Raw genomic sequence first — 13843 nt, 5'->3', positions numbered from 1 at the left:
AAAATACAAGCAGTTGAGTCTTGCTTCCCTGAATTGCAGTGGGGGATAATTACCAAGAGCTGGACAGTATCTCGGGACCCTGTTCAAACCTCCGAATGGCAAGGGGACGGGTGTCTCTGAATGTGAACCCTACAAATTGTTGGACGGCCACCGGGGCTAGTAGTCACTTGCCTTGCTGCTGTGCAGTGATTGGCTTTCTGCCAGGGAGTCTCTCAAACCATAGGCCCTTCATGAGGTGATGGAGCAACAGCTAGCCCAGTATCTGCGGGATTCCCGCTGTTTTATACCGGGCAGCACCCTGCACTTGCAGAAAGTGATGGAAGGTGGGACAGGGTTGCAGTAAAAAGGATTGAAAACAGCCCTGGGAGCGGGCTGGGGCTCAGAGCCAATCAGGAGGAGGCTGAAGGCAGCCAATCAGGGCCCAGTTGGGCTGTATAAAAAGGGCTGCAATGCAGAGGGAGCTCAGTCTCTCCAGCTTTGGAGAGAGAAGGACTTGTCTGCTGATACAGAAGAAGGTACCTTAGACCTGAGCTGAGGGTGGGCAGAGGAGCTCTGGCCTGACCCGCTCCGAGGCTGAAGGCTTGATACAGGGGCCCGAGGAGGGACTAGAGCTGCATAGGGCAGCCAGGTAGGAATACGCAGCAGGTCCACCCCTGTTGTTCAGACTCCAGTGTGTCCCTGAGGGAAGGGGCTAGATGAGGAATGGCGGTAGGTCTCTGAGTGGCTTAGGGGCCACTGGGTTCCTGGGGAGGCCCTCAGATCATGGGTGCTGCTGCAGGGCAAGACACAGGGAAAGGGACCACTGTGGTCTGGGATGGATGAAGTGCCTGAGGGGTGGAAATGGAAAGAGCAGGTGACAATGGGCGGGATGCCACCAGAAGGGGGCGCTACAGTGCTAAAGCGCGCTAATGCCCAGACTGACCAGCAGGAGGCGCCACCGTGGTGAGTGTAACCTATCACAGAAGGGATGTAATGAAGGTGGGATTTGTTCTCTTCTGCTGCACCCACAAGGCTGACTCTCGCAGCCCAAGTCCTCTCCCAGCCTTCAGCTCCGTGCCTCTTTTCTGGCGGAGAATGAAGCTGAGGGGCACAGGGATGACCAAAGCAGATGGTGGATTCCTGTTGCCCACCCTGCCAGCCCCAGTCAGCGTGACCCCTGGCAGAGCTGGTCAGAAAACAGCTTTTGCGTCCCAAAAAATATTTTGGCATTTAAAAAAAATTGATAGAGGATGAAAAGTCAAAATATTGAAAAGTGCAGAGTCCAATAATTCACTATGACCTCTTGCTAGAGAGCTTGAGGCTTCCACATGTCGGGGGGGGGGGGGTTCCCCCTTATCCACAAGGCTTGTTATCCCATCAAAGAAAGCTATCCAATTCAAGGCTTGGACTTATTTCTGCCTTTGCTCTGGGTTTAGTGTAGGACCATGAGCTGTTCACAGCCTCACCCGGTGACTCAGTTTCCCAATCAGTAAAATGGAGAATATAAGCCTTCCCTACCTTGTGGGAGTGGTGGGTGAAAAGGAGTTGTGATGGTTAATGTGGAATTTGTCCTCTCCGCAGAGGACTAACAGAAGGCATCAGCCACTTAATCCCTTTAGTGGGTACAATTTGGTGCACAGGCCAGTTGCACAAGAGTGAATTCACTCAACTAGCCCCCTCAGATGAAAGGTGCTACAGGAGCGCATAGTGTCATAGGAGGCTCGTCTGGACTTGGGCTCTGAAGACCTGTGTTCTATTTCTAACTCTGCTACTGCCCTGCTGGGTGACCTTAGGCAAGTCACTTTGCTGCTCCATGCCTTGGTTTCCCCATAATGATCCTGGCCTCCTTTGTAAAGAACTACTGTGGGAAAATGCTAGATAAGAGCTGGATTTTACTGTTCCCACTGATACTAGAGTAACAGCCATAGTTCCTCTTTGGTGCTCCTAAGCACTCATGCTTCAGGCTGCTGGTTTGAGCCAAGGGGCAGGCTGCTCAGCAGGTGCTCATTAGTGGAGCTGCGCTGACTTCCACCAGCTAAGGATCTGGCTTGGGGAGCTCCCCTCCACCAGCTGGAAGATCGCTCTGGTTGAAGAAATCTCTTGCAGCCCAGTGCCTTTTGTTGTCATTCCCCCGCTGCACGGGGCCGCCAGATTCTCATCTGCAGGAGGAGGTTGTTCTCTCTGGATGACAGGAGTTCTGGGAAATCTCTCTGCCTTGGCAGTTGTGTGCTAATTACTCTGACCTTTGCTTAAGCAGGGGATCCTTCAGCGGCAGGCGAGGCATCAGCCGTGTCATTTACTATGCAAATTGAGACCATCAATTATGTCCAAGAGGTCCCGGAATGTTTAATTTTCTTTCTCTTTTCTATTTTTTTTACTGAAGCCTGCCAAAAAATTGCAGCAAGGTGCTGTTAGCTTTTGGCGGGGCCAGGGCTGGCAGGCATTCAGGGTTCAAGCCCCGCGGGCAGGAACGTGGTTATTCATCCCATTTTCTTCTCATTCATTCTCTCTTTCTTAAAGTTTTAATTAGCTGCTACTTCAGATGCCCAGCAGATTGGCTTGGCGAGGAGGTTGCGGAGAGCTCCCCTCTCTGTGATCAAGAGGTCACCCTAGCTCAGTGAGGAGCGGAGGAGCTGCTATCCCCAAAGAAGCCAGAAAATCATCTGGCCCCATCACCTGTCTGCTACAGCGAACAAAGCCATATGCTTCAAGGGAAGGGATGAAACTCTTCCAAGGTGTGAAATGCTTCCCTCCATGGAGGCTCCTGCCTGAGGTCTTGTACCATTTAAACTGCAAGGACTTGAGCCTGGTGCCGGGGTGGATTTCACCCAGGGTGCGTCTACACAGCACCCTTAGCTCAAAATAAGCTACACAATTTGCCCTACACAGTGCCAAATTTTGAAATAATTCGCTATTCCGAAATTCCCCTTAACTCTCATTTCCTCCTGACCCAACAGCGGCCTGGAGCATGAGGGTGGAAAGCCCTATTTAGCCTCCCTGGCATAATTGCTGGTTAGAAACGAAGCCCATTTCTCCTGGAATTCCAGGTGGTGACATCAGAAATTCATTTGCCCCTGTTAGGTATCTCTCTATATTATTATTATTATTATTATTATTATAAATATCTCATAGACCTGGAAGGGACCTTGGAGGTCCAGTCCCCTGCCCTCCTGGTAGGACCAAGTCCCAGCTCTGACAGATTTGCTCCAAATTTGCTCTCAACCCTTGGTTTATCAGGCCAATACTCAAAGCACTGAACTATCCCTCCCCTCCCCCAGAAGGTGTCTGTTCTGTGTTTGTACAGCACCTACCACAATGGGGTCTTACTGGATGACGGGGGGGACGAAGGGGGAGACGAGGTGCGACCACAATACAAACACACATAATGGAAACAATTATGATATATTTCAAATGGGCCCAGCGCCGGATTATTCCAGAGCCGTTAGGTAACTAGAACAGAACATCTGTGGTCCATCGCTAACCAGAGTAGGGACTAAACTGGTGATCACCTATTTCTGGGAGGACAGGGAGCTCAAAACGGAAAGGGCCACACTTTGGGCGATAGGTCTGAAATCCAGAGGGTGTTGAGCCAGTTTATATACTCCGTTGCAAGAAGCAGGGCAGGGACTGGACCTGCAACAACAAAGAGAATCCGAAATGATGAACGCAAGGGTGGGGGCAGAGGGATGCTGCTTTGAACTCTGAGGTTGTGGAGAGGGTGAGGGCAGAGGAAGGCTTGGTGGAGACACCGGCGAGTGGGAAACTGCTGAAGAAAGGAGACGGAGGGGAGCAGCGCCTTGAAATGACAGACAATGAAAGGAGTAGGTGGATGGGAGAGATTAGCTCTCGAGACGCCTGATCGGCGGCAGCGACACGACAAAGGGATGACGATACACATCAAAGCGAGGCGTGAAAAAACAATCTGAGGCAGTGGAAATACGGGGAAGATTTTTGTCTCTTCCCCGGGCATGTACCCGGGGGGGAAGAACCTAGTGAGCAAATCTATTCAGAGCACTTGGGGCCCACCCCACTGCCCACTGCAGACAACCGGTGTCAGCCCTGGGTGGGGGCAGAGGGAGAAAGACAGCCCTGTGGCAGCCACTGGTGCTTCTGGCTGAGCAAGGGCACATGCTCACGATGGCTGCGCGACATAGTGGCGATGGGAGCCGCTCTGTTCGCTTGTCGTATTGCATGGGGTTTCTACTGTCCTGCGCTGCTCTGTTGTAACTCTGTGCGTGCGTACTGCCTCAGTTTCCCTGGTGCCCAGCTGGGGATGGGAGGTTTGGGTGAGACTCTGCCTGGGGGGAGGCTGCTCAGCTCAGCACCTACACAACGGCTCAAACTCTCTTGTAACCTGAGCCTCGGTGGGAGATGCAATCAGGTGACACTTTTGCCTCCGAAGCTGGACCAAGGCAGGGTTGGGCCTGCCTACACGGCTGGGACCAGTTGCTGAGTGTGTGAGGGAATCTCAGGGGGCTTAGGATGCAGGGAGGGGGCCCATGGCGCTGGCTCTGGGCCACCCTCTCCCCAGGATGGATTGGTCTGCCTGCTTCTGGTTCCTGTGGTAACAAGTGTGTGCTACGCTGCATCCCTGCAAACCTGTTGTGCCCGCTGGCTGACAGTCACGTTTGGCTACAGATGGAGGGCCGGGCCCGGTGACTCCCACACTCTGTGACAGGTTGTTTGTTCCAGTAACACGGAGAAGGCCATGTGAGGTCATGGCCCTGTTGAGGTAGGTGCTGCGTGCACAACCCCGACACACACACACAGCGTGTCCCCCTGCCTCAGTGAGCTCACAGTCTATAGACCAGACAGACACAGGGTAGGAGAAGAGCTGAGCTCAGGTCTCTTGGTGCTGCTGCTGCTGATTCACTGGGTGATGTGGGGCAAGTCACGTCCTCTCTCCCCATCTTCAGTTCCCTGTCCATAGCACGGAGATGGCCTGATGGCCCTTCACCCATTGTCATCTGCCTAGTTTGCTTAGTCAGTGAGCTTTTGGAGGCAAATAATTCTCCTAAGGAATTTATGAAGCTTTACTGACATTCAGCTTCCACACACACATTCCTATATTAGGCTCGGAGGCCACTTGTTACTGGTCACAGCCAAAATATCAACCTGCGTGCAGCCCATTGGGGTTCTACGTGTGCCCACAAGTTGTTTTGTTCACCATTGCCTGCGCACACGGTCCCCAGATTCTGCTGCTTATCATCAGTGTCAGAGTTTTCTCCCGTTAAGGCTAAAGTGGCACACATGCAAAGCAAGGGCACGTCACATGAGGTGGGGGCTCATTGCACACACTGACCGGGAGAGCTGCGCGCTCCCTCTGCAGCCAATCGCAGCACTGCTGCCGTTCAATCAGCACCGCTTGCGAACTCCACACCTAGGCTATGTCTACACTGGCGGGTTGTTGCGCCAAAAGTATGCAAATGAGGCTAAGCGTGGAATATCGCCAAGCTTCATTTGCATACCTAATGAGTTGCCATTTTTGCGGAAGAGGCTGTTGCGCCAGAAGGAGCTGTCTACACTGCCCCTTCTTGCACAAGAAAAACCCTCTTGCACAATGCTGCTACGCTGATTATTTTCAGGAATAACGGCATTGCACAAGAGGGCTTTTCTTGCTCAAGAAGGGGCAATGTAGACAGTGCCTTCTAGCGCAAGAGCCTTTTCTGCAAAAATGGCGGCTCATTAGGTATGCAAATGAGGCTCGGGTATATTCCACGCTTAGCCTCATTTGCATACTTCTGGTGCAACAACCCGCCAGTGTAGACATAGCCCTAGTGTGGTTCGCTGTCCCATGTAGTGGCTCTTGGACCACTTACAGTGAGAGAGAAGAACAAGGGAGCTCTACAGCATAAGCTGAGAGCCAGCTGGCTGTTAGCTCGAGCTGTAGCGGCTCCTACACTGAGGTCCCTGGTTCAAATCCACCTGGTGGTGGTTACAGATGTGCAGTGAGCAAAACTACCCTATCCTGGGAGACTTGTCTTGGTTACAACAATCTTGTGGCTCCCTGAGATGAAGGAGGGCTGCTTATGTGGCCCCTCTCCCTATCCTAGGTGGCCCCTCACAGGTATAACACCTAGCAACAATATTCCTGTAAGCATTGGCCATCATAATTACAACAGGCGCAGAACCAAGAAGGCCTCTGGCTCCAGAGAGGCAAGACAAAGCTTGGCCCTTGCTTTGTATTCACGATAACAAACAAGTGATGTTGCCATTGGTGACTGGCCATTAGCCAAAGCTAGAGGGAGGTTTAGGGAGCAGGTTCCCAGTTCACCCTGTTGTCTTTGCCTCTGTTACTTCCCCCACCCCAGCCTTAGAGGCGATATCACTGCTATTCCATGGCTCGCTACAAAGTTCACCCAAACAATTCTTCTTTCTCAAGATTTTATCCTCTTTGGTCTCATGCTGGGAGCCGGTTCCTTATGCTGACACACACAACTTGCAATCATAATTTAGCTAGGTCTCGTATAGGCCTGTGTTTCTACTGGTTGGGCCAGTCTCTCGCTATGTGTTTGTGCGACTCCCGGCGCTATGGGGGGCCCGATCCTGCCTGGAGCCTCTACGTGCATTTATGCAGAGCATATTGGCATTGGCTGCCCCTCCCCATGTGAAAAGGCCTCACATTGGTCTTTGGCGGGTTTCTTTAGGCTATAAATAACCGGCATTCCCCACAGGCCCCAAACGCCATGCAAATCCCAGAGGCTGCAGTGCCGTCAGCAGGGGGCGCCGAGGTTTGCCCCCTCAGAGACGTGTCAAACGTGGGACTCAATTGGGTGTCCACCCCGCAGACGGAGCACTGTCTGGAAATGGAGTCCGGCCGGGGGCGTTGAGGGCCTCTCAAAACACACCATGTCTTGTCTGCCTGCAGGGGGAGTGTGCGTGGCCCAGTCGGTCAAGATCCCTCGGGAGCCCAAGGCGGGCGAGTTTGATAAGATCATTCGCCGTCTCCTGGAGACCTCCCACGCTCGGGCCGTCATCATCTTTGCCAACGAGGACGATATCAGGTGAGGGGAGAATGGGGTGAGGGGCAAATTGGAAGATCCTTCCCACTCCTTCAGCCTGGCAGGAATTAATCTCATCCTCAGCATGGTGCCTCCCCTGTGTTGTGATTTGCTGCATACTGTATATAATTATAATGAGAAGAGTGAAGGCTAATGGTTAGAGCAGCAGTCTGGGAGTCAGGGGTCTATTCCTGACTTTGCCACTGACTCTGTGTGACCTTGGGCAAGTCATTTACACCCATGTGTCCACAAGGGGCTGCTAGTTTTGGGGGGCTCCATTTCTGGGTGCCTAGCCTGAGTCCCTTAAAAACAGACTCTGTTCCCGCAGTACAGTGGGGAGCTGCGACAGATGAATCAAGGTGACATCCTGTGGTTTACGTTGTTTATGGAGCCTAATGATTCGCAGTGATTTACACCTGATTTTTGTAAGTGTCTAATTTATTAATCAGCAAACATTATGTAAATATGAGTAAACTGGGATTTTTAAAGCCGTTTACATCAGATATGGAAATGATCAAAGTTTTTTCCCTCCCCCTCCCTTAATAGAAATGTCTGAAAACCTGACATTTGCGCTCGCTCGCTTCTGTGCTGAGGAATCAGGGATTTCCTTTGCCGTGTAAATGGCAAGCACCATGCAACAGGGGTTTGTAAACATTTACTCGTGCAAGGGGTGTGTGCACACTGGGGAATTACATCCTATTAACACTCATCAACACACACAAACATCCCTGGAAAATGCAATTCTCTGTAGCAGCAGCCTGATCCCTACGGCTGGTCAGACTCAGCTCTGTGACACCGGAGGAATTAGTCTGACCTCAGTGGTGTGGCTTCAGATTTACAGCTGGGTGAATGGGATCAGTGACCAGCTCCTGGCCTACTGTTTAGCAGAGATATATGCAGCACCAGTTTGCCTGTTCTTTATGGGCCAGCTGCCCCACTGGTGTAAATCAGAAGAGCTCCATTGACATGAATGTGGCTGCCCCATGTACACCAGCTGAGTTGGCCCAGGCATGAGTGTTTAACCCTGTCATAGTGCACCTGCCTAGCACAAAAGGGTGCTGGTCTTTCACCAGAGCTCATGGGTACCAGGGTCATTCAAAGGGAGCCTAAATTAATCATTTTCATTAGGATTGTGGTAACGCACAAGGCCCCATTTGGGGTTGGAGCCTCGTTGAGATAGGGGCTAAACTCAGGAAAAGACACCAAGTAGTTTTTAAGGACCAGATGAGCTGGTGCTATGTGGTAGAACTCCATTCATTGGCCTAACATCAATTTACACCCACTCAGAGCAGGTCCTATACAATGTTTTCTCTAAGCTGTGCAACTTGCGCGGCTGCTCAGGAGAGATTCAAATGCTGCCCAGCTAATTAGCAACCACAGCTGGCAGCAGTGGATCGCATGTGTAGAAACTGGTGGTGCACATCACCACATGCCTCGGTGCACAGAACAAAATTTATTACACACATGCACGGAAAGGGCAACAGAAGCAAATCCGCAGTCGGAGAAGCGTGCTTCAGCTGCCTCTGATTCCCTCTCAAACCTACTTGATCTGAATTCCCTGCCTGGGCTGTGATTGTGCCGTTTGCTGTTGAGCCTCCCCGCTTGTCACCGGACCGGGGGGCAGCCAGCTCTGGGCGCTAGGGAAATGGCCATGCAGCAAGGAGTGCTGATTGGCCGGGCCCGCGTCACAGATGTTCAGCATCCCTGCGGCTCTGTGGAGTGTGGCTTTTTAAAGAAAATATAATACTGCCATCTGGACTGGGGTAGCGAGTAATTAAATCGCTGACATAGGAGGTGTGAGTCATAAATCTGCCTTTATGTTTAATGAGTAACAACTGGTGTGTGTGTGGGGGGGTAAATTCTCTTCCCAACAGTGCACCTACAGCTCTATCCACCCCAGGGAAGTCCGTCTCAGTTACGTCGGTGAGTTTTGGGGCAGGTTCCCCGAGTTAGCGGAGCAGCGCTGGGGCGGAGCGAGAAGAATGTGATGAGGACAGGACGGGACAGGATAGAAGCATGGAGATCTGTGGGCCTGTTAGAAGAGCTTAGACAGGCAGAGCTGGCCGGATGCTGAGCGGTGCCGAGCGCTGGAAGGCACAGGCCTTCAGCACTGCTGGGGATCCAGCCCTCCAGGGAGTTGGAGAGAACAAAGAAGTTGCCTTTTAGAGGCGTGGAAGCTGAAATCAGCGAGACCAGGCCAGAGCTTCCGGGGCTGTACAAACACACGGAGGATTGGCTCTGCCCCACACGCCTTCCAGCGTGCTTGAGCATCATGCAATGAAATCGTGGGGTGGCCCGTTTCCAAGGAGTCCCCCTCCCTCCCTGCGCCGGGCCGCTGATTTCAGCGGAAGCGTGCCAGGCTGGGGAGAGAGCGAGGGTGCTGAGTGTCGAGGGCAGAGCGTTCTGTCGCTGGCAGCGTGGCAGTGGTTGGCTGTCCGGGAGGCATTCAGGTGCTGGGCATTCGGGTGCCGGAGGCATTCAGGAGGCATTCGAGTGCCCAGTTCAGGGGCTGCCCTGGCAAGAACATACGTCTCGCTCCGGCAGCTCGCGAGGCTGACCCGAGCTGCCTCCCTGCACGCACGGAACCTCCTCCTCCGCGCTGGAGCCTTTCCAGCCTGCTGCTGCGTAACCTGATTTTTTGCCTAATGTGCAGTAATTAAGGGGGGAATTGAATTACCTGTCAGCCAGTATGCAAATGGGGCTGGAGAGCCAGACGCGCACAGCTCTCGCAGGAGGACGCGAGGGAAGTGCAGCTGAATGGCGGTGGCGGGGGCTGGGCCAGCTGCACACTCTGTCGCTCAGCTGGGGCCGGGGTGCGGTTCATGCTGCTGCTCCAGTTCACCCTTCCTGGCTGCAGCATGCCCCTAAGCCCCCCCGCTTATTGGCTCGCTTCTCCCCATGGCTGTGGCCTCCTGCCCGCTGTCTTCATGCGACACAAGCATCACCCCCAGTTCCATGCTCTGTGGGTCAGGGATGTGCCTCTCTGGCATGCACCCCCCTTTCCCACACAGCTTCTTCTCTTCTCCTTCCTTGCCTCCTCCTGGCGTTCCCCTTGTGCCTCACTTGCTCCCTCCACCCTCCCTTTTGGCTTTCACACATGCCCCCATCCCTCCTGCCTTAGCCTGCCTTCCTCCCCACCCTGTGCTGCAGGCTTGGTTAGAATCACAGGGCAGCCGCCAGTGGAACGACAGGGCAGGGTAAATTATTCAGTGATTCTTCCACTGATTGCCTGACGCTCTGCAATATTTAATAACTCTCTTGCCTACAGCGTTTCCCTGCTTAGATACCAGGGGTGTCATTCACCCCAGCCCTGTGACTGGCACCGTCCTTTCCAACATGGCAGGGTGGGGACCGTTCTCTCTGGGCGGCACATCTTTCTTTGCCTCCCCATCTCCTGCACCCTCTGTGCCCATGCAGTGCAGGGCCGGGTCTCCGTAGGACAGGGAGTGAAGTCTCACACCTTTTCCCTTTGCAGCATGAGAGCCCAGCAGCCGGAGATAGGTAGGAAGAGGGAATCGGGTGGCAAGACAGGAAGGGGGTAGACTGAAGGCATGGCAGCAAAGGAGATGGAGACAGAGCGAGGAAGAGGGTGGAGGAGGCGCAGCTATATCAAGCCCTGTACCACAGCCCCTCTGTGTTACATCTGCTCTATGCCCTCCATTCACTTTTCTTGTTATTCTATTGGGTACACCAGTCGGGCTGGTGAGAAATGCAGAAAATCAGACCCTTTGCAGGTGTCAATTCGGGCGGCCTTCATGCAGCATAGCATGGGTTTGACTAGAGGTTCGATTTGTTAACCGGACTAGTTAAACCAGTGTCAAAGGCCGTGGGACGCTCTAATTTTGGTTTAAACAGGTTTGTTATGATGTAACTCAAGGCTCAGTCTACCGACACCGTTCCCCCGTGTCACTGAAGGTGTGGTAGGAAACGTAGCTCAACTAAAATCAGCTCTTCCTAAAACAAAATTAGACCGTCCTCCCAGACGGTTGCACCGGTTTAACAATGGCTGATTCAAACCAGTGCACACGTTTGTCGAGACCAGTCACAGCTCTGGTGAAGCCAATGGGACTAGTTTGATTTACAGCAGCTTAGGATCTGGCCCACAAGGTGAAACTCTGCTCCCACGGAGGGTTGCAGAGTGAGAGCAGAAGTTGCCTAATAACACAGCTCCCGCCCAGTATTCCCTGTAAGTTGTGTGCTCGGACGGCCACTCAGAATAGATTCAAATACCCCCCCACAACTGATTAGCACAGCACCCACAGCCAGCAGGATGCGTTTCTGTTGTGGTGCACATCCACATGTGCCTTGGAGCATGTAACAACATTTATTCTGCACATGAATGGAAAAAAATTAGAGGGAACATTACTCCCACCTTAAATGTTTTAAAATGTATTTGTTCGATAATTTTTCTAGGGGATGAAGCTAGACACACTCCACGTTAGTTACCATGATTTCTAATTTTCCCCTCCAGGACCGGTAGACAGTCTGGCTTTGAGGCTGGGGTCAATCCAAAGCCACTGGGAAAACCTGGAGGTAGAAACTGGGTGCCAGAGCCAGGGGATCAAAGCGGAGGCCATAGTCAGCCAGAGCCAAGTGTCAGACTGAACGGTAGGACGGGAGCAAGCAAGGTAGCAGACAATGAGGGATTCGAGGCAGAGGCAGGACAAAGGCAAGGCTGGGTGGGAGGCAGGAGCACCAGGAGCAGGCACAGTGGTAGGCGACGTGAGTACTGACAAGCTGGTGAACTGCTGTCACTGGCGTATGAGTCACTCAGATTACATGGCTAATCAGGCAGCCCACTGCAGGCCAGCTGGATTGATGAGGCTGCGGAGAGACTAGCTCTGCTGGGAGTCCTAATTTCTGACTCACAATCCCCCATCCTTTGTTGCTTTCTCAGGCCAGGTCTAGAGGAGACTCGGAAAGTCAGCTTAAGGTATGCAACCCCAGCTATGTAAATAACATAGCCGAGCTTGGCGCCAACGTCACAGTTTGTTCCCATCCGCTTCCTTTACTCCTCACGACTGAAGAGGAGCAGTGCTGGGGGGGAGGATGGGGTGCCCTCAGCATTCAATTTAGCAGGTCTTGACTAGACCTGCTAAATCGAGCACCAGAAAATCGATCTCTGGCACTGTACATATAGACGTGACCTCAATTCCTGGGCCTTTCCAAAAGTCGGTGATGCGCAACGTCCCAACCTGCTAATTAACAATGGGATGTTTATTTTGCCACATACCTGTGTTCCTTTAATCGCTTTTTAATCAACAGCAGTATTGACAGGCTCTCCTTTGCTTCCTCATAAAGAGGACAGGTCATTGACTCCGAGCGATCCGGGTCCTTTGAGGCAAGCAACCAATGTGTTTTTTAATGTAGCTAACTGCAGATGTATAGATCTAGGAATGAAGAATGCAGGCTGGACCCACAGGGTGGGGGACTCTAGCTTGGGCAGCAGCGATGCTGAAAAGATTCGGGGGTTGCGGGAGCTATTCAGCTGAATGTGAGCTCCCAGTACAAAGCTGGGGCCAAAACCGCAAATGTGATCGTGGGATGCCTCTCGGATAGGCGTGCCAAGGTTATTTTGCTTCTGGCGTGGCCGCCGCTGGAATGCTGGGACCAGGGCTGGCACCCACAGGTCAAGATCGATGTGGCTAAATTGGAGAGAGTTCAGAGCAGAGGCATGGGAAGGATTATCGGGTTAGCCAACACGCCTTGTATTGATTTGGGCACCCCATCCTGCGCCTGCTTCCTGTCTCCCATGCAAAGACTCCGAGCTCAGACCCTGCTGTTTGGCTTTTCTCTGTGCAGGAGGGTGCTGGAGGCAGCGAAGAAGGCCAACCAGACCGGGCACTTCATCTGGATGGGCTCAGACAGCTGGGGCTCCAAAATCTCCCCTGTGCTGCACCTAGAGGAGGTGGCCGAGGGATCTGTCACCATCCTGCCCAAGCGCGTGTCTGTCAAAGGTACGTGGGGCCTGAGGCTGCAGCTCCCCCGGCGGCGGCTTCAGGCTGGAACGGGGGTGGAGCTAAGAGAGGGGGTGGAGCTTGGGTGAGTATTGTCACTCTCCACTCCCATTTTGAACCCTCCTGCTTCCCTGACAAAGGGTTCATCAGGTACCTTCCCTGTCTCCTCTTCTGTGCTGTTCCTCCCCATTCCCTCAGCCCTGCTGCTCCTCCCTCCTGCCTCTCTGGCATGCCACTCACCTGGTTACATCCTGGCATCTCTCCTCTTTCCCCTTTGCAATGGCACCAAGCAGAGGCAAACCCTGAATCCATTGCACACGCACACACACCATGGTGCCTCTGCGGGAGTGCCCGGAAGACGGAGAGCCCCCTTGATTATGCAGTGACCTTTGACCACCGAGGACAACAATGCAAGTTCCTGTCCAGGTGGCAATCTAGGTACAGTCAGAACTGGATTTCGGTGCCCAGCTGGCAGGGATACTAGGCATAGTCCCTCGGGGAGGAGGAAGAGATGGAACTGGATTTTGGTGCCCGTCTGGCAGGGATACTAAGCATAGTCCCTCGGGGAGGAGGAAGAGCTGGAACTGGATTTCGGTGCCAGTCCATTGGGGAGGAGGAAGAGCTGGAACTGGATTTCAGTGCCCAGCTGGCAGGGGTGCTGGGCATAATCCCTCGAGGAGGAGGAAGAGCTGGAACTGGATTTCGGTGCCAGTCCATTGGGGAGGAAGAAGAGCTGGAACTGGATTTCGGTGCCTGGCTGGCAAGGGGGCTAGGTACAGCATAGTCCCTTGGGGAGGAGGAAGAGCGGGAACTGGATTTTGCTGCCCAGCTGGCAGGAGGTGCCAGGCATAGTCCCTTGGGGAGGAGGAAGAGCTGGAACTGGATTTCAGTGCCAGTCCATTGGGG

At 53.2% G+C, this 13843-nt stretch overlaps 1 protein-coding gene across 3 annotated transcripts in view; it reads left to right on the top strand.

The window, feature by feature from the left end:
- GRM4 (glutamate metabotropic receptor 4) overlaps positions 1-13843 on the top strand; it is a 204257-nt gene that overhangs the window by 117936 nt on the left and 72478 nt on the right. For all 3 annotated transcript variants that reach the window (XM_075910067.2, XM_089773623.1, XM_089773624.1), the window contains 2 exons: positions 6848-6983; positions 12783-12937. In XM_075910067.2, coding sequence (XP_075766182.2) covers positions 6848-6983; positions 12783-12937 — 291 coding nt within the window. The remainder of the gene's footprint in view (positions 1-6847; positions 6984-12782; positions 12938-13843) is intronic.

Source organism: Pelodiscus sinensis, chromosome 27 (assembly GCF_052426305.1).
Source record: "Pelodiscus sinensis isolate ZL-2025 chromosome 27, ASM5242630v1, whole genome shotgun sequence".
In the NCBI taxonomy this organism is placed as follows: domain Eukaryota; kingdom Metazoa; phylum Chordata; order Testudines; family Trionychidae; genus Pelodiscus; species Pelodiscus sinensis.
This window is presented reverse-complemented; position numbering and strand designations above follow the sequence as displayed.